The 25,182-nt window shown below is 40.9% G+C and overlaps 1 protein-coding gene across 8 annotated transcripts in view; it reads left to right on the top strand.

Moving 5' to 3' along the window:
* Positions 1 to 25,182, top strand: part of HDAC9 (histone deacetylase 9) — a 705,078-nt gene that overhangs the window by 666,995 nt on the left and 12,901 nt on the right. For all 8 annotated transcript variants that reach the window (XM_075922252.1, XM_075922250.1, XM_075922247.1 and 5 more), the window contains 3 exons: positions 3,455 to 3,588; positions 16,678 to 16,762; positions 21,253 to 21,406. In XM_075922252.1, the coding sequence (XP_075778367.1) occupies positions 3,455 to 3,588; positions 16,678 to 16,762; positions 21,253 to 21,406 (373 nt within the window). The remainder of the gene's footprint in view (positions 1 to 3,454; positions 3,589 to 16,677; positions 16,763 to 21,252; positions 21,407 to 25,182) is intronic.

Genomic DNA, 25,182 nt, shown 5'->3' with positions numbered 1-25,182 from the left:
GTTAAATTTCTACATTCTCTTCTCACTTGAGCACACTAAAAATGTGTTTCTGGAACCCAAGACCTCCTGCTGTCTTGCCAGTCTGTGCATTAAAGCTAGGGAACATGCAGTACTCTGGACATAATAGAGGCCACTGTCAGACAAGCAACTAAAACAGAGTGGGTCTAAGTGTGAGACTCATGCTGCAAGTGTGTTCTGAATTTGACTTTAAAAAGTCTCAAGACTTTACCTGCCATTAACCATTGGGAAGGAGGTCAAGCCAAAGCAAAAACTGCCCTTGGAAATTACAGATTTTCAAAATGTTTCCTCCCAAAATTATCCATCTTTTTATTAAATTTGATGAAGTAAAAATGAAAGAATTTCAACTAACTTTAATCTGAGATGAAATTTAAGTGGGAGTGTCTCCTCGCTCAGTGATTCTCAAAGTGTGGTCTGTGGACCACTAGTGGAGTGTGACTGTCTTGTAGGTGGACCACGGGCTCAGGGGTTGCCTCCACCCTGCAGTGGGGAGCGTGCACTGGCACTCCAGCCCCCCGTCTCTTCCCCACAAGGTTGGATTCTTGCTGGAGGGGGGTGCCTCAAACCTCGCAGGCTGGTTCCAGTTCATGGCGGGAAGGAAGCAGATCTATACACTGTCAGCTGGGCAAATGGCAGTGCAGGAAACTGCTCAGGTGGAGGGTTTTCCCGCTGCTCCCATTGGCCAGAATCCCTCCCAGACTCCCACTCTAGGCCCAGTCCTGCACCCAAACTCCTGGCCAGGCCTCCACTCTCAGCCCACTCCTGCACCCATTTTGTCATAGAAATGTTTGCTTGAGCAGGATGGGCCGTGGGCCAAAAAGTTTGGGAACCACTGCCTTAGTTGACTACTACCCTGAGAAAGCTGGAGACAGTGGAGCCCATTGGCAGCCCCTGATTGTGATATAGGAATACCTGGAGTGTTGTGGATCATTGGTGAGGAACACTGGTGGAGCTGTCTGGTAAACCCTGAAAAGTTCCAGTCTGCACTAACCCTAACTCCAGAGATTGTTGTTAGTGCTTGGCTTTAGTAACACCAACATAGGATATTATTTATTTTTTAGACTCTGGTGGTACATTCAGATCAGGGCTCCATTTGTGCTGGTCTCTGTACAAAGTGAAAAAATGCATCAACAAGTCTAAAACTCAGTTTAGCAAGATACCATCTTTGTTCAAAATAGTTTCTCTTACCCACAGGCTCCTTTTTAGACTTTATTAGTTAGCCCGGGGAGGATCCATTATAGAACTTAAATTGCGGAGATTTTGTTTTTGCTTTGGTCTCCATAAAGGTGGGTTCTGTCTCTGTTCCTTAAGTCCCCAAATGGGATGTCTAAGTCTCAGAAGTCATGAAGGCCTGCTGGTGATTTAGTCTCCTGTGTTTCTCTGGAGCCACGTTAAATCTCTATCCCTTGAGTTTAGGATTAGGATAAATGCCACTGATTTAGCATGATGGTTTTGTTTACTGCTAGTATTTAAATCTGCAGTGCTTTTTCTAGGATAGACCTATTTATCACCTTTACCGAGGCTAAGCTGTCTGGTTGGAAACATGTTCTAACAACATCACACAGTGTGAATTCATAGCTTCCTATATAACTAAGGGCCTGTCTACACTGCAAAGTTAATTCGAAATAACAACCGTTATTTTGAATTAACTTTAATAACGTCTATACATGCAAACTGCTATTTCGAATTTAATTCGAAATAGCGGAGCCCTTAATTTGAATTTGGTAAACCTCATTCTACGAGGAGTAAAGCCAAATTCGAAATAGCTATTTCAAATTAAATGCTGTATAGACACTTAATTCAAAATAGGGGGCCTCCAGCCCTTACCAGGGAGCCCTGGTGGCCACTCTGGGCACAACCAGAAAAACTTACTCTCCTCTACCCCAGCCCCGGAGCCACTAAAGGAGTAGACCCTGGCCAAAGTGCTTGTGTCAGCTTCAAGCCTGCCAGCCCAGAGCCAGCAGTGGCCACTGGGGCCCCTGACCCAGGGGCCCCAAAACATGAGCCAGCAAGCCACTGACAGCCAGCCCTCCACTGCTCCCCAGGAGCAGTCTGCCAGCTCCCAGGAGCCTGACAGGGGCTGGAGAAGGTGGGCACCTTCCTGGTCCAGGGTGGAGATCATTGACCTTATTCAGGTTTGGAGGGGATGCCCCCAATGTCCATGATCTCCACACTAGACGGAGGAATGCGAACCAAAGGCCACATGCGAACCCAGGAGCTGGTTAGCGTGAATGTCAAGTTGGTCCGGCAAGACCCCCAACCCTTAGCCCTGAGGTTCCCCTGCCCCTTCTTCCCCTTGCTTCCTTCTTCCAGCTCCCTCCTCCCAGGTTTCCCCCTCCTCTCTCCCATCCTCTCTCTTCCCCTCTCCCACCTCCTTTTCCCAGTCTCCCCAGAGGTTCACCTCCCCCCAGTATTGTTCAATAAACCCAGTTTCTATTTTTGAATGTACATGTCTTTTATTTGACTTCAGGAAGGGGGGCTAGGGAGGGGTAATTGGAAGGATGTGAGGGAGGAATGGGGCACGAGTCCCGGGTGAGGAGGACCGGGGAGGCTCTGAGGGCTCCTCGGGGTGGACGCTCTCCTTCAGGGCCTCCTGGATCCTGACAGCCCCCCGATGGACCCCCCCCCCCCCCCCGTATGGCAGCCTGTAACAAGTGCAGCTGGGCTGATGGCAACAATCCCACAAGACGCACTGGTATGCCCAGGGGCAGCTCTGGCTCTATGTGGCCGAGTGCTGTTGTGTCCCGAGTTCGGGCACTCGGGGAACTACAAGACAGGACTGCTTTGCTGTCCCTCATCGAGGTAGACCAGCAAGCGGGGAACCCTGAGAACTGTCTGTCCGAGGTAGGGTAGGGTACCTTTAAGCACGGAGCTCAGTTAGCCTCAGGCAGCAGCCCCACACACTAAGTCCTAACCTGATGCCCTGCCGGCGCTGGTTCCGGCCAGCCTTAACTTCGGTTCAGCATCCACTCAGTGTGGACGTGCTATTTCAAAATAGCAAAACGCTATTTCAAAATAGGTTTTGTGTATAGATGCGTTATTTTGAATTAGTTTAATTCAAATTAACTATTTCGAATTAAGTTAATTCGAAATAGAGTATGTCTACATTACAGCACTAATACATGCATTCTACAGTGGCCTTAGTAACCAGTGTGTTAGCTTTTCATATGACACCTCACAAGTCATATTTTGTACAAATATCATTGCATCAGGGTGTGAATACAAAGGTGTTTAGGGTCACAGTTACACTTTCTTCTGTAGTATTTAATGTTCACCAGTGTTGGAGCCCAGTTACTGAAATTGATGTACCATGGTTCTGATCTTATATTTCTTCACAATAACCTCATGTTTCCTACTTTCTGATACAACAGATGTAAAATATGTCATAAATATCTGTTCTGCTTTAATAATTTGCACTGCTGTCTTTATATGTTAGGTTTTGGTCACCTAACAAAACAGTTGCTGAAGCTAGCGGCTGGTCGTGTGGTGCTGGCATTGGAGGGAGGACATGACCTTACTGCCATCTGTGATGCATCTGAAGCCTGTATAAATGCCCTTCTAGGAAATGAGGTAAAAGATACATCCAAGGATTTCAGAGGAAAATCCACATTTTTGAAAAGTTCTGTCTTTTTGTCTTCTTTTAATTTTTCCTATGTATGGAAATAAGTGCCTTTTGCATATGTCTTAGTAATAGCAAAATGCAGAAGAGTTGGAAGTTATTTTTGTTTTGATAAGCATCCCAACCTCTGATGTCTATATGAATCTCTATGATTCACAAAACTGTTCTTAATCCTGAGAAAGACTTAATACACTGTCCTCCCGCAGGGTGCATCTATATTGCACCCATAGGTCGAAATAAGATATACAATTTGAGCTACGCAAATTGCGTATCTTATTTCGATCTAATTTCAGAATAACTTATTTTGAAATGTCTCTTAACCCTCATGGAACAAGAGTTACAGGGACATCAGAATAGCAAGCCCATTATTTCAAACTCTATTTCAAAATAACAGGCTGGTTCAATAGACACAGAATAGCTATTTTGGGATACCCTCACTGAGTTTCAGAATGCTGAGAATGTACTTTGACATCAGGGAGTGTCAATGATGCTCATCACTGATGCTTATCACTGATTAAGTTCTTGAGTGAGCTGTCATGGATAAAACAGGCTCTTCTTTCAAGATCATTGGTAATTTCTTAGCATAAGCACATTGTCATGGAGGATTATGGTACTTCTCTTTCTACCATCACTGTCATGGCTCCTTCCCCACTCTGGCATGATAAATGCAGAAGTGGGGGCCAGCAAGTGTACCCCAAAGCCTTATCTACCAGGCTTTGGTATAAAACTTCCCCCAAGATCTTAAAAACCTAGATCTTGGGAATAAAACTTCCGCTGCCACCACCCAAATGTTGCTAAAGAAACCAGGGGAAAGATCATTTGGGAAATCTTCCCCCTAAAACAAAAATCAGGGCACACCATTAACCACTGCCAGGTTAATAAAAGAAAAGAAAGAACTTTTATTATTACAACAATATTCTGGTTGCAAGTATAATGACTAGAGAGGAAGGTAACAAAATATACTCATGGAGAAACTCCATGGGCCTAGAACTTAGTTACAAAGAAAAGCCAAAACATCTTTTAAGCAGTGCCAGATCTCAGATCCCATACCCAATCCATAACACAATAAAACCTAACGAAATTACATAAACTTTACCCTACTTACAGAAAATGAAGAATGATGTCTTGGAGAGAGAGAGAGACATGCTTGTCCCTCTCTGTAGCTGCAGAGAACTCTCTCGGAGAGACAAAAGGGAGAAAAGAAAAAAACCTAAATTCCTTTGTCCCAGTTTGAAAAATCCCACCTACATTCCTATTGGTCACTCCACCTGGCTAGGTGTAGTTAACCCCTTAATCCCCAGGCTGCTGGCTAGCCCTCATAATCATGACAATCACTCTATAGTAAAAACGATGTAGGATTAATCTGATGAAGACGCATACAAAAATCAAATACAGTAACACATCATACCTTAACCTTAAATGGTGAGCCTGTCACATGTTTTCATGCCATAGTCTGTAAAATTCGGTTGTGGGGAGCAGTATTGCAAATCATTGTTTTTACTGGAAACTGAGACAGCTACAGTAATCAGAATTCTTTAGCATACATCACTTACCAGTCTCCCAGTTTCTTTTCAGGGCAACATTTCAGACCTATTAAATTGGTGTGAAGTGCTATTTCTTATAGTGGAAATTGCTTATAATCTCTACGATCAACTATGAAAGACTTTTAAAAACCTTTATGTCCTTTTTTTTGGCTTTTATGATGCATAAAGAAAGCCTGAAAGGGTTTTTCTGCTTGGTTTTTAGTTTATGGATACCAAAAATGTCACATGAGACCTTCCCTCATTTTGCTGGAGAACCTATTGAGATTCTCAGAGATGTTTATTGGAAATTCACAAACCTGAATAAAAAGGGTAATAGTAATGAACCTTTAACAAAGGCATCTTTTCTCCCAAATGTTCTTAAGCACTGGAGTTAAATACATGTTTTATATATGTATCTAAAAATCCTTTCACCCTTTCAACTACTCAGTTTTCAGTCTATAAATTCTTAATTTCACCAATTCTCCAGAGTCCATAGAAACTTCCTAGGTAGACAAGATTTGAATTTGTAATGTTAAAAATAACCAGGAAACCCTCCTATCTTATGCCTTTTTCCTCAACTTTGAACTGAAACCTTTCAGGCTTTCTTTATGTATCACAAAGAAACAATAAAAGAGACAACCCCATTAGAACAAAACATAAGAACGGTCATACTGGGTCAGACCAAAGGTCCATCCAGCCCAGTAGCCTGTCTGCCGACATTGGCCAGCACCATTATTTTTTCCTTTGCAGGTTAAGGAAAATGTACTATATGCCAAGTCTTCAGCTTAGTTTACATGTCATCATAGGCACGGACACACTCCACAACAGGTTGCATTTGCTGGCTATGCACAATAGTGGTCTGTCTTGAGAACAAGTAGCCTGATGCGGAAGGTACAAGGCACCTCTTCCAGAAAAAAAATCTACAGAGCTTCTTAAGAACAGGAAATTAATGCAAAGAAGCTCCCCCAAGCAACCCCAAATGCTTCCTCAGCCTTCTCCCTTGCAGGCATCAGGGACAATGTAAGAATTAAATAAATTAAGGGAGCACTACAGTGGAGGTGTGAGCAAGGGAACATGATACCTTGTGTGAAGGAAGCTGGGGTTGCTGGAAAGGTCTCTCTTCTTCCCATCCCCTTGTGCATGCCACAGTAGAATATTCAGCCCTATTTGGGTTCCACACTGGGTGACTTATTCTACGTCCCATAAAAAAAGTTTTCAGAAGTGCTGTACATCCAGTGTCTCCTTTTGAGATGTATGGTCAACACTTTTGAATATCAGGCTTCTTATTTCAGTGCTGAATTTAGAAGCCCGACTTTAGGTGGTTCTGTTTAAAAATCTCAGTCGTAAGATTTGATTGCCCCTCCTGAACAGCCTGCCCATCTTCACCCAAATCAGCATTCATATTTATACACAGCAGTTTCCTGGGGTGGTGCTGACGGCTCACCTTCTGAATCCTGCCCTCCAAAATCAGCCAAAGCATCGATGTTCTCACATTGCAATCTTGCCTATCTTTAGACTGGAGATGAGTTCTGCTTGGCCCTGGTTAGCTTGGATATATGTAAGGTAACCCCACGGAGAGATGAATGATGCTAATGAAACTGTGCTCCCACCACTATTCCAGGGACTTCTCTCCACAGTCAAAGATGACCATTTGGTGATGTTTCTTTGTGAGAATGGCCTTGTTTTGTTTTAATGTTGAATCACTGCTGCTACTCCTTCTACAGCTGCCGACCCTCTGCATTCTCAGAACAGTACCTATGCTTGAAAACAGATATGAAATGTTTTTCCCTGTGAGTTAAGCGTGAGTATACTGAAATATTCACCTAACTCTATTGGCTGTTTAGGTAGACCAGTAATCTGAAGCCAGTAAAGTAGGCTGGTTAGTTCAATGTAATTATCTGTTTGCAAAAAATAGCATAGTAAATAGAAGGAAAGACTTTTAAGGAAGGAAGATCGAGACAAGTGAGAGTTCATGTTTTTTTCAAGCTCTCTCCAGAGGGAAGGTGAAAGAATTTGAGGATAACCCCATCGGAAGAAATTCCCAAATATATCTTCCTGACTTCTAAAAAGGGTGTTTTGTATTTCAGTGGTGGCAGCAATACCAATCCAAGGCCAGGGAATCTGTGACTTTGGGGAGTTTTTAAACAGAAGCCTTCAGTGGCAGAGTATTTTAAAGTGTCTTGAAGGCCCCCAACTTCTGCACTCGAGTGCCAGAGTAGGGAACAGCCTTGACACTGCTCCTGTTAATTTTGGAGATAGAAGATTCTGAAACAATGTCATCATTACAACCATAAGAAACTACTTTCTGCTTACAGGAAATCTATGACTAAAGATATTGCTGAAGAGAGTAATTGCTGATAAGTAATGGCACATAGACATAGATATAGGGCCAGATCCTCACCTGCTTTAAATTGGCACAAATCTATCAACTTCCATGGAGTTATGCTAATCAATACTACATGAGGATTTGGACCACGGCAAATCCAGTGTATGGTTTACACTGCCTCATTTCAACAGAATATTTGCAGATTTTCACAGACAACTACAAAATATCCTCTAGTCAAGGATAGAAAAATTAGTTCTTTTAAGTCACCAATTACTGTAATTTGAAAATGCATTCTTCCCTGAATGCAGTTTTTGCAGGTGATTAATAGGGTAATTATAACTTATTATCTGGCACTTCACTTTTACAAATAATGATACGTACTGCAACTGTAGTTTAAAAACATTGGCAAGACCAACTTTGGCTTCTAAACACTGCACATGCAATTGAACTCAAATTAGAAAGGTCAGGAAAGGCTTTTGTAAGGTACTCTGCAGTTTGTCAGTTATATTTATTCATGTGCTGAGGATTAGAATTCATAAACATTTTGCTGGGTTTTTTTGAATTCTTTTTTCTTTGCCTATGTTGTTCTTGGCCAGGACCTGTCAGTAGAGCAGTACACTGCTTTGTATGTCTTATTATCAGCAAGCAGAATAATATATAACAAAAAGAGTAACCATAAAACCAGCAGTAACTTCCAACTTTTGTAGGGAGCCAGTCTAACATGTAGATGAAACAACAGACTTACGAGCAAGCTTAAATGCTTACTTTAATTAATTTGTCTCTGAATCGCTACAAAAAAAACATGCTGACACCCAAAAAATACAGAAACATCTCCCCCAACCAAACCAAAACTTGCTTTGATTAGATGTGGCCTGCATGAAAATGATCTGTTTAGCAAGATAGCTTTTACTTTTCCCTTAATAAATATGCGTTAGGTCAATATGAAAAGAGTAGGCTATTGAATTAATCTTTGTTAAATCATTTGAGCATTCTAAAGAAAAGTTCTTCATGCAACTGTTGGCTTTGAAGACTAACCAAAAACTCCATTTCAGCATGTCTCTTTTTCTTGGAAGACCTCAGCATTTAAATGAGTTATCAGCCCAATCAATGTGTGAGGAATACTTTTGAACTTCTCCACAGAAGTGTTGTGAACATTACTTTTGGAAATTCCTCAGAAACATCAATAGAACTCTACAAAATAAAAGCCATTGCCATTTTTCATCAGAAACAGCGGAGCAGTTGTTTATTTATGAAAACAGCAAATTAAGCAAAAATTCAACAATACAGATGTAAACATAGATATAAATGCATCTAGATTTCAATTTTATCTTTCATACTTTGTGCTCAAAAAGAAAAACCTGAATTTCTTTTAAGAACAATTTACTAACCTATATGCAAAGCTAATTAGAAGCACCCTGGGTTGCCTCCTGGGAAAGAAATCTTCCTAAGAGGTGAGAAGTGATTAAGCAATTGGATTCCTCTGAAATCCAAAATCAAAACAGTTAAATCCTTCAGGCAGGTAACGAAAGAAGGATGAGGTAAGTTGCTGTAAAATGTCCTAGACATCTTCTGTTAGTGGTTTTAGAACACATCCATTATGTCGGCACCTGTCAAAACAAAGAAATGATGGTTTTAGCTAATTAGAAAAGAGCAATTGCTTTTAAACCAGGGAGCTGTTGAGCTGATGATGTAGCCTTGCAATGAAAATTCATCTCCCTTATTTTCTAAGAACAGTGCTTTTTTTCTGTTGGCTTCTGTGAGTAGCACAGTGGTGCCCAATCTTATTACACAAGAGGACCACATAAATTTAAGTTCAATCCTTGTGTGGGCCAAACACATTCTACACATATAAGATTTAAAGTCAACATGTATTTATTTATATTTTAACTCCATCTTCTTTCGTATACATTTAACTAGGTTGTTTCTAAGTTCAGTATTGTCTATATACACACTGGTGTAAATGAAAAATAAGGTAACCATGACAACAAAATGCTAATGAATGTAAGTATGTTGTATTGAAGCAGGCCACAAGCTTTGTGAAATGCTCTGTTGGGTCATGTATGAGCAGCAAACTGTACGTTATGCACCCCTGGATTACTTCATGTTTTTCCCTCACAGATTAATTTTATTACTTTACATGTATTTGGGCTGGGTGTTGGTGTTTTAGGGATCTCAGTGAGGATGGTATCTCAGACCTAAGCCAGGAAATAAAAGTGGTCCCACACCATGACTTCTACTCCAGTCATTAGGCTAGATTAGTCATTGTGGCCCACATGCCAGCATGCCATGGTGTGTGATGGCTAATATAACTGTGCAGTGACAGACCTGCGAAGCCTTTTCCCCCCAGATTGCTTTGGTTTGAAGTTATGGGCTTAATTCTCTCCACAACAACCTTCCCAACCCATTGTGAGCAGCCATGCAGGATCTCTCCATAGCACATAAAAGTTGAGCCAAACCAATATGAATCCTGTCCCACAAAAGAAATTGTCTGTGTGTGTTATCCATTAGCTCTATGGTCTGGAGCAAGTGCTGACTAGTACACTATGCACCTTGTCCCTATGGAGAAATGGTCTATGGCTTAGGGAGGTATCCAGTAGCCAGCCCCATATGCTGTAGCAAGTGTCTGTAGCAAATGCTAACTAGTAGCAGATGTCCTCCTGTTCAGGGGGAGCAGCAAAGTGTCGTCCACAGTGCATTCCGCCCAGCAGGATTCTTGTTACAGAGAACACACCAGGAAGTATGTCTGCTCTTTCTTACAGTGCTGGCCAGGGCTAGATTTGGCCCAAAGTAGGAAAACATTTTTAAATGGCTAAATTTAGCATCTTCTAGTAAACATTCTTCCTGCTTGAGTTACTGTTTTGAGGCATAATCAGACAAAACATTGTGACTGGCTACTAAGCGCATCTGAAGATCTGTGCTGGACGTTTGTTGTGAAGTGTAGAATATGTGCTATTTGCAATTAGTGGATCTTCGGTGTTGGTGCATATGGCATCTTAAATGGAAAATTAGTGCTCTGCAGTTTTCATTCGGATGATGAAAAGTTGGCATTTGTTCCTTTTTGTGAAATTTGGAGTGAATCTGGGAAAGCTTACCAGCTATCCAAAGAAGTCAACCAAGAATGTAGTAAAAAATAAAAGAGATAGAAGGTGAGTTACTAGAACAGGTAAGTGCTGCTCTCTCTAAAATGGGAACATTCCCCAAATAGCGCACACATACGTGAAAATTGCCTGAGATCTATAACTAGAGCCCTGCAAATCCGTAAATATCCACTTTATATCTGCGGATGTGGATGCAGATATTCATGGGATCTATGGACCCCATATGTATTACCATCACAATCTCCATCTCCAGAACCCTCGCTTTGAGCCTGAGGTTACCTTAAATATTCCTTGGTGTCATCGTCTCTCTAAAGAAACTCACTAACATCCAGGATGAAAGCTAGCTTCTGCCTCTTAAAACTTGGCAGGTATAAGGAGGCAATGTAATCAGGTGCCAAGTCTGGGCTCCTCATGCAGTACTGACTCCAGTTGTCTCAAATTTTGACAAATTGCTTACACCCGTACCATCACTTGTGCCACCTTCCACACATGTGAAAAGTTGATAGTGGATGTATTTGTATGACAGTTGCTGATAGGAGCACAATTCAGTTGTGACAAATTTTAACCAGTCAACGTATGTAGTGTATACTTGTTTTTTTCCTTTGTGCTTATTGGGCACAAATTCCATTAAATTCCCATGAGCACAAAAAAAGCCCAGTTTAGTGGTGCAAACCCTTTGAAAATTTTGTCTTCTGTAAATGATCCAAACTATCCTTTAAGTGGCTTTGTTGGTCCTGCACTGACCTGAGTCATTCATCTCTGAAATATTCTGTTCTGCAAATGTATTTCCAGTGCTCTTTACAACTTTTATTCTCTTCGGCTCCAGATCTAATAAACTGCATGATTTGAATGCCAAGAAGTGTAGGAGTGAAGGTGATGGTGCTATGAATGTCAGGTGCAGAGTGATTTCTTTTGTTCACTGTTGGGTCTGTGTCCTGATATTTTCCAGGGACACCCCTATGTCTATGTAGCTATATCCAAAAAGTGGATCACTGCCAACAGACATTATTCTCCCTGTTGCAAAAGGCCCTGTTCCAAAGGAGTATAGAAATAGCTGTAAGAATGAACTGGCTTTATTTTTACAGTGTTTTTGTAACAATAGTGCATCAGAGTTGAACAGGGTGTACAATATAATGAACTTATGTCTGGAGTCTGATGTGGTTTTATTGATATGGAATAGGATCCAGCATTCTGCCTGGCTACTGCAAAGAACATGGAGACAGAGAGCATTTCTGCAGTTGAAACTAAGTAGGAATAATTACAGGAACTTTTTTTTGGAGGGTGGAGGGAAGAGGGAGAAGTTTAGAAATAACAAACACTGAAAAATCCATGTCAGCTACAGGCCTGTTAATTGTTCATTTTAAATAACAATAATAATAATAATTAAAAACAATAAATTGATATTTTATTTTATTTTATTTTATTTTATTTTATTTTATTTAAAAATTTGGTCCTTTTTTCTATTTGTTGTTTATTCATGAGCCTAAGCTGATATCTCTGCATATATTTGATAGTCATAAATATTGATGGGACATTTAGGATGCAGTTGCCTATTAGTTATTTGGGAACTCTTTACTTTAAATGTTCATTGCTAGTTAAATAAGGTATGTGACTAGCCTCCTAAATAACGCAAGGACATATCATTGGGCCCAGTCAAATGCATTTATGAAAGATGTCTGACAAGATTCCCTTTGATTAGGAGAACCTCTGGTTGGCATAGAGCTACTATAACTGTGTCTACATCATCAACTCCTGGCCTCCTAGCCATTAGAAGGCATTTACAGGGGAACAGGGAGGATATGTTGAGGACGGAACAAGGCACCGCTGGAGCATCCTGCACTATGGCAATTCCCCAGCCTGTGCAATGGCTCCCAAGGGTGTACATATTAGAGTAGCCTTGAGTCTGTTCTTTCTTACTCCAGGGGCTAAATTGGGTTCCAGTAGCCATAAGGATTGAAAGAGTGTAAAAAATGTGGCTTTAAGTCACCTTTGTTCTTCTGCCTGTGAACCTGGGCATTCATCATCATCATCAACAACAACCATGGGCTCAATGCCCATTGGTGTCTGATGCCTCCCTCACTATTTCCTTCCATCTTTCCCTGACCAGTGCGGAATGGCTTAGTTTCTGTAGACTAGCTCCGCACCAATCTACTATATCATCTACACATTCTGTGTGGGGTCTGCCTCTCCTATTCGGCCCATCCATTATGCCGAATACCAGGGTATTAACTTTTCGCTCGTCGTTCATTCTGCAGATATGCCCGAATAGCTGTAACTTCCATTGTATAACTTTTTGCAATAGGTTCTCTTTTGGCTGTATCTTCCTATGTAACTCCTCGTTGTGACCTTCTGCATCCATCCTATTCTCAGGATCTTTCTATAAAAACTCCTCTTGAACTCCAATATCCTTCTCTTTGAATCTTTCATTATCACCCATGTCTCACATCTGTACACATGCTGCTGAATACACACGTTTTCAAGACGCTCAGCTTCATTCCTAACCTAATCACTTTACTTTTCCAGATCTTATCCATCTCCTTTAAATTCACTCTTGCTTTCGCTATTCTAGTCGCTATTTCCTTCTTACAGTCTAGCTCATATGTCATGTTGCACCCTAAATACATAAACTTCTCTGTTCTCTAATTTGATCCCATCTACACTGATCTTCCTTCCTATTTCCTTATTTCCAGATACCATTGGCTTCATTTTATCGATATTCATAATCAGTCCATACCGCTTCCCTTCCTCATTTAGCACCTGCGCCATTCTCTCTAGCTTCTCTTCATCTTCCTTGATGATAACTATATCATCCACAAACCTCAAGTTGTTAATTCTTATCCCATGCACCCATATTCCTTCTACCTCTTCCCTGATCTTGTCCATCGCTCTTTCTAGGTGCATGATGAAGATACTTGGCGATATTGGATCTCCTTGTCTCGTACCTCTACTCATTCTAAACCAACTTCCCAACTCTCCGCACGTTCTCACTGCTGCCTCTGCATTATCGATGATATTCTTAAACAACCGTATCAATCTACTATCCACTCTATATGACACCAACACCGCCCAAGTCACTTTCTGATCTATACTGTCAAATGCCTTCTGAAAATCGACAAAGCAATTGTAGATGTTCTTGTTCTTTCGCTGAGCTTTCTCCACTATCAATCATAGTGCCAATATCTGCTGCATGGTACTTCTATCTTTCCTGAATCCCGCTTGCTCATCCTCTAGATGTTCTTTTATGTGCAGTCTCAATCTCTCCATCAGTATCAGCATCAGCACCTTGCCTAGATGACTCGTTAAGGCAATCATTCTGTAGTTCTTGTACTCCAACGTGCTTCCTATCTTGTGTATTGTCACTAGCACAGATCTTGTCCATTCCTTAGATGCCTTCTCTTCTTTCCATGCTATATTATATAGTTGGTATATTTCCTGAATCATACTTTCTCTGCCATATTTGATCATCTCTCCCGTGATCTTACAATTTCCAGGGCTCTTATTGTTCTTTAGTCGTTTCATGGCTCTTTCTGTTTTCTCCTTCAAAATATCAGTCTCGCTCTCGATGCTTGGCAGTAATATCTCTTTCAATTCTTTGATTGGTCTCTCTGAGACACTCGTGTCTAAATGTGCTTTGTATAGATCGGTACAATATCTTGTCCATCACTGCACAACCTTCTCTTTCTTCATGAGCACCTTATCATTCTTGTCTTTGGTCACCATCTGCTTCGGCTGCCACTTCCTATTGGGCCAACAGTATTTTTTCTGCTTCCTGGTTGGATGCCTGAAACTTTTTACATTGAGAATAATGAATGACTTTTGGGATGAATTTTCAGATGAATAATCACTTTTGCTAAAATTTGTGAAATTAGTGATTTGTAAGCATTTTCACACTACTCAGCTATCATCCAGATGCTTGCAAATAATGAAATGCTATAATCTATTAAGACTCATGAAGCAAGATTGACTTGTTAATTGCAAATATAGCAGTTACTTTAATTTTTTTTATTATTCAACCAGCTCTAATCCTAAAGCTTGACTGGCATGTCTTGTCCATCATCTAAAATAGCAGCAATCCACCATTACAATCTGGCATCATCAGTAGTTTTATTGGTTTTGCACTGGCTGATATCCATACCTCCCTTTTTCTGGCAGTCCTGTAGAATTCTAAAGAATATAAACATTAATATAACTTTAATATCAATTATGTTGCTAATTCTTATAGCTTCAAAGACAATCTTCCAGGTAGGGATCCCAATATAGGACTATAGGCAGATAAAAGTAAGAAGTCTGAATAACGCCATTCATTTCACATGGAATGATCATTGGAATTTAATCAGCATTAAACTATTTCACTGCTCATCATTTTACCTGAATCCCAGCAATTCTGGACTTGGGGTGAATTTGCTTCATTTGCCACCTCTTTATAAATCCAAGCTAATCTCCTGGATGTAATGACTAGAGCTGATCTAATCACTGATAATTAATAAGTGAGCCAATTATGCGTCTTCTTCAGCCTACAAAATATCTGTGATAAGTTTGAAAGTCTCTCTGATGTATTCATTGTACAAATATATTAAACAAATGTATTTTTGAATTTGTTTACTTTGATTATAAATATTAAAAAAGAATAGTTTTTTAGTTGTGATTGGGCAAATGACTCACACGATGCTATTCCAGCTCTTTGAATGGATGAGTATGAAAATATCATAGAATCATAGAACACTAGAACTGAAAGGGACCTCAAGAGGTCATTGAGTCCAGTCCCCTGCCCTCATGGCAGGACCCAGTACCATCTAGACCATCCCTGATAGATGTCTATCTAACCTGCTCTTAATTGTTTAAGATTGGCATCAATATCTGTGTGTTCAAATTTCAAATGCTGTTTCCAGAGCACTCACACAGATGGCTTTGATATTCATTTGCTGTGAGCATTTGTGCCAGTAAATTGTGTAGAATGGAAGGCATAAAGAAAAGGGCATGAGCACAGCTGAATTAATTTCATAATTGAAATGAATGTAGGTGGAACATGACTTGCCTTTGTTACTTGGCTCTTATAATGGTATTTTATTGGTGAATCATGATACAATGTCATCATGTCAGTGCTCTGTATATGATATGTCAATATTTCACAGATACCCATGTTTAATTTAGGATCCATTCATGTCTGGTCTATTACATACTCTAAGGTACTTATCAGCCCTCCACTCCGAATTCTATATTATCTGAGCACCTCACAACATCAGTATGATATAGAGCGGTTCTATTACTCTTATTTTACAGATGCAGGACCAAGGTACCAAAAGGCTTGTTTAAGGTCATATAGGGCATCTGTGGCTTATGAGGGACATGAACCCAGGTCACTAAAAGCCTAGATGAATGCACTAGCTACCAGCCTAGCTCTCCTTTCAGAACAGTGCCATTGAAAATGGAATTGTAGAGAAAAAATATATAATTTGTTTCTTGCATGTAAACACTCAAACACTTAAGCAAACTAAAAGGCATTGAAAGTATATATAGCCATTTAAAAGTACATTGGAGCTCATATAAAATGTATACAGCGTTTACTGTTAATATGTTTAAGTATTTTGTCTACTACTTTACTTGAAATTAACACAAGGCTACTCAGAGCAGCAGCTGCGTTTTATAGTTTTCCATGGTAAAATGTTGAACTGTGTAAGATGGTGAGATGTAATAACAGTAGAGAAATAAAGATAATAGAGTGCAGTAAGATTTTGTTTGGAGTGCCCAGGTGCACATACAGATGCAATGGAATTTGGTTTGTGATGAACCTACAAAAATTACACAAATAACTAACATTTTTTTAAATGAATAATACACAGACATGCACCTGCTTCAGAGACTCCATAGATTAGTCTTGCAGCCAATAGAAAAGCCCCTTGGAATTCAATTACATGGCTGAAAAACAGAAAACAAATTTGTGGCTATATGTTAGAACTGATACCAGCACAACGTGAACTAGTTCTTAGGCTGATCTTCTCTTGAGGATTAAGCTGTTTCAGTTTGGCTGATTTTCATGTGTCTTATTGCAAATTAATAATATTCTGCTCATATTATTCTGTTCTATTCTTGCAGCTGGAGCCTCTCTCAGAAGATATGCAGCACCAAACCCCTAACATGAATGCAATGGCTTCTTTACAAAAGGCCACTGAAATTCAAAGTATGTCTCAGTATTTTTTCTCTTGTTATTAATTTGTATTGGAGACTACTGACTAAACTTTTGTTACAGAGTAGAGAATAAGCAAAAATATTATATCTGAGCGCATACATGATGCATGTTTATAAACATGTATGCCTGTGCTCTTGTTCCATTGGCACATATTTTGTTTCACTGGCAACTTAACTCTTAAAAAGCTGAGTATTCTCATTCCCACATAGTCCAAAATCATTTATTTGCACAAATGTCTTGTAATCCAGTGAGAGAATGTGTGTGCATGTAAATATACGGGGAGAGGTATATTAGTGGTATGACATAGTCTCTTTGGATTCAATTTGTAAACAAATATCCTTTCAAGGTACAGATTAGACTTCCCTTATCCAGCACCTCGGGACTTGACCCATCCCAAATGAGGGAATTTGTCGGATATGGGGAGATCCCTTGCTACTGGGCTTCAGCCTGCAGAGCTTGGACTTGGACTCCAGCCTGCTGTAGCTCCCCAAGACAGAGCTCCGCAGCCACCACGGCCCTGTTTCTCCCCCACCCAAGTAAGGATTCCCGCCTGGGATGGGGTTTGCCAACTGCCCCGCTTTTGCCACTCACCAGTCCCGCAACTGCTCTGCCCGGCCAGGGCTCCATGGGGACAGAGCTCCTTAGCCTCCATGATCCCACTTCTCCCCCACCTGACTGGGGCTCCCCAGGAATGGGGTTCTCACTCCAGGGTACTAGGGCTCTCTGATTGAGCAAATCCGTGGTCCTGTTGGACCACGGATGTTGCCGGACCAGAAAATCCCAGATTTCGGAGGTTCAACCTCTAATCAGGTTGAGATGGATGTGTGTTTAAAACTACATCTGAATACGGTAAAAGCTGTGTAATCTGGCACTTTACCACTTAAAAAACTCTATAAACTGGCATTTTGATCTTCAATAAGGTCTAGTTGGTGTGGAACTGGCAGGCACCCTGCCTGGCTTCATGTGTCTCCCTGGAAGCAGATACATGTTCCTGCTGCTCCTAGGGGGAGGAATGGTCATAGGGGCTCCATGTGCTGCCCTGAGCACTGTCTCCTCAGCTCCCATTGTCAGGGAACTACAGCCAATGGGAGCAGAAGGGGTGGTGCCTTTGGGTGGAGGCAGTGTGCAGAGCTGCCTGACCACGTCTCTGCTTAGTAGTAGTAGGCACATGTTGCTGCTTGTGGGGAGCTGGCCAGGGTGTGTGTTACCCATATCCAGCAGCCAGAAATCCCTCCCATGCTCCAAATCTCTGTCCTGAGGCCTCTCCTGCACCCAAATTCCATCCCAATGTTACATGGGGCAGTTAGTTCAGTGTGAACAACTGGATGAAATTAAAAGAAGAAGAATATAGGCTGAATATCAGGGACAACTTCTGGAGGTGAAATGTATTAAACTGTAGAGTAATACCCAAAGGAAGTTGTGGAAACCCATCATATATAATATTTAAAATTAGGGCAAAATACTTACAAATCCTGCTTTGGCATTTGCATTACTTACACTTACGTTTCTGTCTCTGATGTCAAGTATATAAATGTTATAATCTCTGAGCAGTGCTGTAGTCCAAGGTTTGCCTTTATACCAACTCTCTTTCAAAAACAGGCTGGAAAGTGCAGATTTTAGGTCAAAGAGAAAACCCAACTTGTTTCTAAGCAGAGTGGAATTTGTATAAATTTCTTTGTTCGGGACAATGGTTTAATGTGTTTATGGAAATACGATACAATTGGAAATAGTATTTCTCCCTACCATAAATAAGTTGTTCTCACTCACTTAGGCACCACCCCTGAGCCAAGCTTTTTGTACATGGAAAATGTCAGCCTATGCCACATACAACATGCCCTAGGAAGGGTATTTTCAAATGCCACAACAAAAAGACATGATATAAACATTCAGTTACTATTTCTTTCATGAATGGGAAATGTTCCCATTGCCCTATTGGAGTCTTAAACACTTTTTCATGCATACCGAGATTACTTATTTGGTTTCATAGTTTATTTTTGGACGTAATGAAAGGTGTGCATATATGGGACCAGCAAACCACTTCTTTCTACTTCATAAACTCCAAAATGTTCTTATCAGGAAGTATAGCAAGATTACTGGAATTCCACGTTCCTGCATTGGAAAGTGAAAATGACCGTTTTGTCAGTTGTGAGCTGTTTGTCCCAGTGCTTTTGTTTCAAACAGAGCTGAATTTTTAACACATAGAGTAGTTTGTGCTGCTAACTGGATGCTGTCCCTAATGGGGATGCCTTCAAAATTGCCACCAATTCCATCCCTCACATTGTGATATCTGTGTGCTATGCACACTACCTGAATGCTGCCACTGGCTTCCTGTCCCTGCTTTGCAATTTCCCTCCATCACTAAATCCCTCTCACAGTTTTAACTGAGTTTAGGGAAGGGGGTAATGAATGATCCAATGGGCAATCTGAGATCATGAGTTTCAGTGTTGGAAGAAAGTCAGGGGAAGGAGGCAGCTGCTTTGTGTGTATATGATGTAGCAGTCCTTTCTGATGATGTTTTATAGTTGCTGAAGGACAGCAGCACAGTAGTGGTTGGTTACTAATATTTTATTTTACGAATAGGAATTATTGAAAACTCCAGCAGCAAACTTGGGTACATTTTTATGGGCAAAACTATGTATTATTTTTATGCTAACAGATTTTATTTTCTTGAACATCTGTTTTTGCGACAAAAACCCCACCCACTTGTGAACATTTAGTCCATAAATTATGGGGTGCATATTGCACAGTCTGATTTTGCATGAAACTGCTGTGAGAACATTGTGGAAGGCCTAAATAACTTTTTTTTATTTTAATGACTAAAGAATGTGTTCTCTATAGAATATTTTTGTCTTGTTTTTATAGTATTTGCCAGGCCTCAACCATTTGATTTAGTGTTGTGCACACAGGTTTTTTTATCCATGACTTTCACATATCTGGAGGAAAATCCAGCTTGTATCACTTAATCTTAAATGTGTAGGATACTTAATACACTTTAAATTTTATTCCCCCTCCCAAAAAATACCTATTATATAAAGATCCTGCTAACTGTTTAAACATGCACAGTACTAGGGTTCAAAGGAATACCTATATGCTATGCTGCCTGTCAACCATGAAGATTGACTCAGGCTTTCATCTGTTGAGTATCCTTTAAATAAGGTTATTGCTATCTTTATTGACAGCTGCTGTATCATTTGACTACACACTCATCTTTTGAAAAGCCTGAAATGGTGTTATATGCCATTTTACCAAAAAGGGAATTTTTAAGATTTAGACATCCAGAATACACGGCAATACAATTGACCTTTCCTGCCAGCTGTTGAAACCTTCCAGCTATCCCATGGCTAAGCACCTTGACCCAACCTACCTCTCAGCTGCCCAAATCTTCCTCTGAGCCTTGGAAAAGTTCCCCTATGTGAGCCCCCCTGTCACAGCTGTTGAAACCCTTCCACTAATTCCCAGATAAGTGCTCTGACCCAGCCACTGGCCCTCCTGCTTGAATCCTCTTGCTAAGCACTGGATTAATGCTGGTCCCAAACTCCCTTCCAGCTCCCTTCTATCTCCTAGTTTCCAGGTGGCATCCACCTAGAATTTAGTAAGAATTCTATGGATTATTATACTATGAGGGATACATATGTAAGATTTAAATTGTTCACCTGGCTACCACTAATGGACCCCAGTTCTTGACTAACATGTTACTGAGTGCTTATTTTTCATTCCTACTCACCACCCATTATTTTTTTTTCTTTGCTTAGGAAGCTTTTCTAAGTCTTTTCTGTTGCAGGGAGAAGCCTGACAGCCCTTTCACACTTTTATTCTGCTGATGTCTTTTTACCCCTCCAAAAAAAAAACCCATAAAAAATGTCTGTCTTATAATACCTAGTACAATTCCAAGAAAAGCCAGTGCATATATGAACCTTTTAAATAAATTATTGTTCTAGTACACACCCTGAGGTTGGAGGAGAAAGAACATCCAGGACTAACAAACCTGATTGTTCTGGCAATATAACTGCAGGCCATGTTGGTATTTCTGACTCTTCCCCCAGCCCTCCCCCACCCCAGTAAGTCAGTGGTATGTGAGCACTTTGTACATTTACTTTCATTTTTCTATTCCCATTTGTCTCAAATGCACCTATTGCCTGGCAATATCAAGCCTATCTGCTCTGAATTTCCTTCTCATATCATAGATCTAGCCAGCAGTCTGACTGATAATATGAGTTCATTAGGTTGTGTGTTACTTCTTCAGTTTATTACCTTCTGGGGAAGGGTGTGACGCAGTCCTTGGAATGAGAGTGCTTTCCAACTTGGCATTCTTAGATCCAGAAACATACTTCATCGTGGCAGTTTGAAATCCCAACTACAACTGCTTACAGCACAGTGATTTTAAGTTAGAATCACTCTGTGTTGGACCTAAGTGATTACTGTGCTTATACCTCCATCTTAGCAAGAATTCCCATAAATTATTATGTGTGACTTTTTTTAAGGCAAGTACTGGAAGTCAGTGAAGCCGTATCCTGTGCCAGTGGGTTGTGCTCTGGCTGAGGCCCAAAAAGAAGAGAGAGAGGAGACGGAGACTGTCTCTGCTATGGCCTCACTATCTGTGGATGTGGAACAGTCTTTTGCTCAGAAAGACAGCAGGTAAGTGTACGTTGTTGGAAAGGCAGATGGAAAGATTTTGTACCCTTGTGGTGTAAGAACCAGAACCCAGATTTTGAAAAGTGTCTAATATTTTCAGATGCCTTGGGTTTTGACTCCCCTACCTAAGACCATTATGAAAGTAACTTGAATTGGCTATCCAAACACCAGTCACCCTATATTAGTGACCACTTTTGAAAAAGTGCATATAAATCTTTATTAAGATTTATTATTACTAAATGTACCCTTTTCCCCTCAAAATTACAAAGCAAAATATTGTGGAAAAAAATCCTGACTTGACAAAGCATAGTAGATCATGTTCTTCTTCTGAAAGGACCTTCAGGTCTATTTTAGATTTGATGTTATAAAAATCCATTTAGACTGCTTTCAGATCGACTTAGTGATGACAGACTAAAATTACCACCACGTACTCTGGTTTTATACTTTTGTCTGGAAATGGGTGACAGAAGAGGGATCATGAGGATTACCTGTTTGTTCCCTCCCTCTGGGGCACCTGGTACTGACCACTGTCGGCAGACAGATTACTGGGCTAGATGGACCTTTCGTCTGACGCACTATGTCCGCTCTTATGTTCCTTATGTTTGGGGATGTTAAATTTCATGTGATCAGCTAATCAAGTAGTTGATGAAACTTCCGTCGACTACTCGATTAGTTGATAAGGGGGGGAACTGCAGAGCTGCAGCAGGGTTAGCTCCCAGCCTTGGGAACTAACCCCACTGTGGCTCTGCCTTTTAAATGCCCCTAGGTGGCGCTTACTACATTTAGAAAGCAGAGGCACAGCATCTGGAACCAGGTGCAAGCTGGGAATCAGTTGATTCCCGGCTCGCGCCTGGGCCCCCACTGAGCTTCTGCCTCCTCTGCCTTCCTGCAGAGATTGTGCTGGGGGAAACTGGCTTTTAAGTTAGCTCCCCCCAGCACCGGCTCCTGCTCCTCCCCCTTGCTGCCCCTAACAAAGGCAGCAGGGGGGCGGGGGAGTGACTAGTCAAATAGTCACTCAGCTAGTCGCTTAAATCCCTATTTTATGCTAATGTAATTCCACTCATTTCAGTGTGTGACATTATTTAAAACAGGAGTAAGATGGTGGAGAATCTAATAAAGAGTGTGTTAGAGTTTCACACTGATCAAGTAAAACTGACTTGGACGTGAATTTAACAATTCTATAAAATGGAAGAGCAACTGCCAATGCACTTTGTCAATACTGCATTGCAAAATGAAGCACTGATACTTACTGAATAGTGCCATGTGCCATACAGTGTTTCTTTAAGGAATTGTTAGAGTGAAAAAAGTCTCTCTGTAAAAATTTCTTTATGGAGTTTCCTGTTTATTCTTCTTCAGCACCAAAATCTCCTGGCCTCACTATAGTGGAGAAAGAGCCAAAAATCAGTGGAACCTTATGATTCCACTGGACAAGAGAAAAAAAGGGCAAGAAATGGAGATACCTTATAAGGGGACTCCTCAGCTCCCTCCACATGAAGCTGCGCTCCATGACAGCTCCCTCCACAGAAGCATCGAGGGGAGGAGGGAGATGTGGGTGGGCCGACAGAGGAGTGGGAGTGTAGCCAAAGGATCCATGACTGATGTGAATATACTGGCAATTGCTGACTGTGGGCTGAGTGGTACAGTTCTAGTGCCTTCAAAGCCTGCACTGGTTGTTTTAATGTGAATACAGCTGACAATTTTACTGATGATGTACAAGGGGGATTACTTTAGAACCCAGTAGAATATTAAAGAATCTTCTATAGTATTATCAGCTCCTACAAGAGTAAAAACTTGGGTTTTTCAGTAAAGTAAGTGGCTGTGACTCAAAGACACAGCTCTAGTAAGTAGAGGATTCACTATAGCTGCACTTGAATAATAGATTATGATTATTGCTAGTAGTATTATTATTACAGATACATAAATGCTTGAGAAGAAACCATTTTTATCTCGTTTTCTCTCAGTCTCGGTCCATTGGTCCATAACAGTGATCTTATTTTTGATCCACAACATAGCCAATTAACCCTCAACAAAGAAATGAACCCACATGTTTATAATCTAAATGTGTGGTAATTAGTGCTTTTGTGTGTCAGCCAAGGATGTAAAAAGCTTTTCCACCTGTGAGTAAGGGGCTAATGTAAAGGAACAATAACGTAGGGTTTGGTAACTAATTAATATGATAAAATAAAGCCAAGCGTTAGGTTCTCTTAAATAAATTGTAATTAATTTTGCATACAGAATTACGTAGTTTAGACTAATCGGTAATTAAAAGTCTTGTTATACGCCCATACTAATCTAAAACTATAACCGGTACCCAATAATTGAGTCTGTAGTCACTTCAGCAAAGCAGCACTTCTGCTAACAGTGTATATTTCTAAAGCTATGTAAATATATCACCTAACTACTGATAACCTGTGGCAATTTCCACCCCTTCTTGACATGGAATTAATTTAGAGTGCAGCTGAAGGGAGTGGGAGAAAAACGGATGTACTGATAGGTATACAAATGGAATTTTATTTGGCCGCCAGTTTCACTACACTTCATCAGTTCTGGATGGTTACAGAAATGAATCTGTCATGAATTGTTCTGTGGAAAAATGGCTTCATTTGAAATATGGTTTGTGGCGTGGTAGAAGTTTTTCTGCAGCACAATAAAAACTTTGCATGTCTAGGTGCAGATTCTACTACTGCATTCATATCCTGGATGGCTGTCATCCAAATCCAGCCTTTTCATAAGTGAGAGGCAGGGGTAGGGTTGTCAACTTTCTAATCAAACAAAACAAAATGACCCTGTGCTGCTCTGCCCCTGCTCCAAGTCCCCATGCCCCACTCACTCCATCCCTCCTCCCTCCATCACTTGTGCTGTGGGGAGTGGCTCTGAGCAGGGGCATAGTATGAGAGGTTTGAACTGTGAGAGAGGGTTCTGGGCTGGGACAGGAAGTTGGAGTTTACGAGGGTATGAGTTATGGATTAGGGGTGTGGGCTCTAGGTGGGCCAAGCAATGAGGGGTTTAAGATGCAAGAGAAGGTTCCGGATTAGGACACAGGGTTTGGGGTGTGGGAGGATGAGGGCTCCGGGGATGGGGGTGGGGGTGGGGGAAACTCTGGAGTGGGACCGGGGCTGAGGGGTTTTGGGTTCAGAAGAGGGTTTTGGACTGGGGCTGAGGGTTTTAGAGTGGAGGGTGGGGTACAGGCTATGGTTGGGGGGTATGGGTTCTGGAATGAGACTGAGTATGAGAGATTTGGGATGCACAGCCTACAATTTCTGTGCTGTGTGTCTAAGGAGAGGCAGCCCACGCACTCAATCCTACTTCACTGAATCAAAGGTAAAGATGCTATTGAGTTTAGCTGTGAGGCCCCCAAATAAAGAGAGCAACAGCAAGAGATTCTCTTTGTAGGAAACTTTTGCCAGTTATGTTGGAGGATATATTGGTGTTTGGAGTGAGATGACTCATTTTAAACTCATATTTTGGGTAAAGCAGCTCTTTTTCTGGCCAACTCATATCTGACTCATTTACCACTGATGAATAAAGGATAAAATGCTCCTGGCTAAGAACCATTCTAAGTATCTTTTTTGTTGTTTTTTTTTCTTTCTTTCCTCCTTTTTTTCTCTTTTTGGTAAATGACAACACAAAGTAGACTGTTGTTTCAATTTGATTGGTCCTGACATGCTGAATGAAACAGACTTTTTAGAAAGCTGTTTTTGTTCTTGGTGTGTTTTTGTTAAAATACTCCATACATTTTAATATACTTTCAAACTTAATTGTAGAATTCAGAAGACACT

The sequence above is a fragment of the Pelodiscus sinensis genome, chromosome 2 (genome assembly GCF_049634645.1).
Source record: "Pelodiscus sinensis isolate JC-2024 chromosome 2, ASM4963464v1, whole genome shotgun sequence".
Taxonomy (NCBI): Eukaryota; Metazoa; Chordata; order Testudines; family Trionychidae; genus Pelodiscus; species Pelodiscus sinensis.
This window is presented reverse-complemented; position numbering and strand designations above follow the sequence as displayed.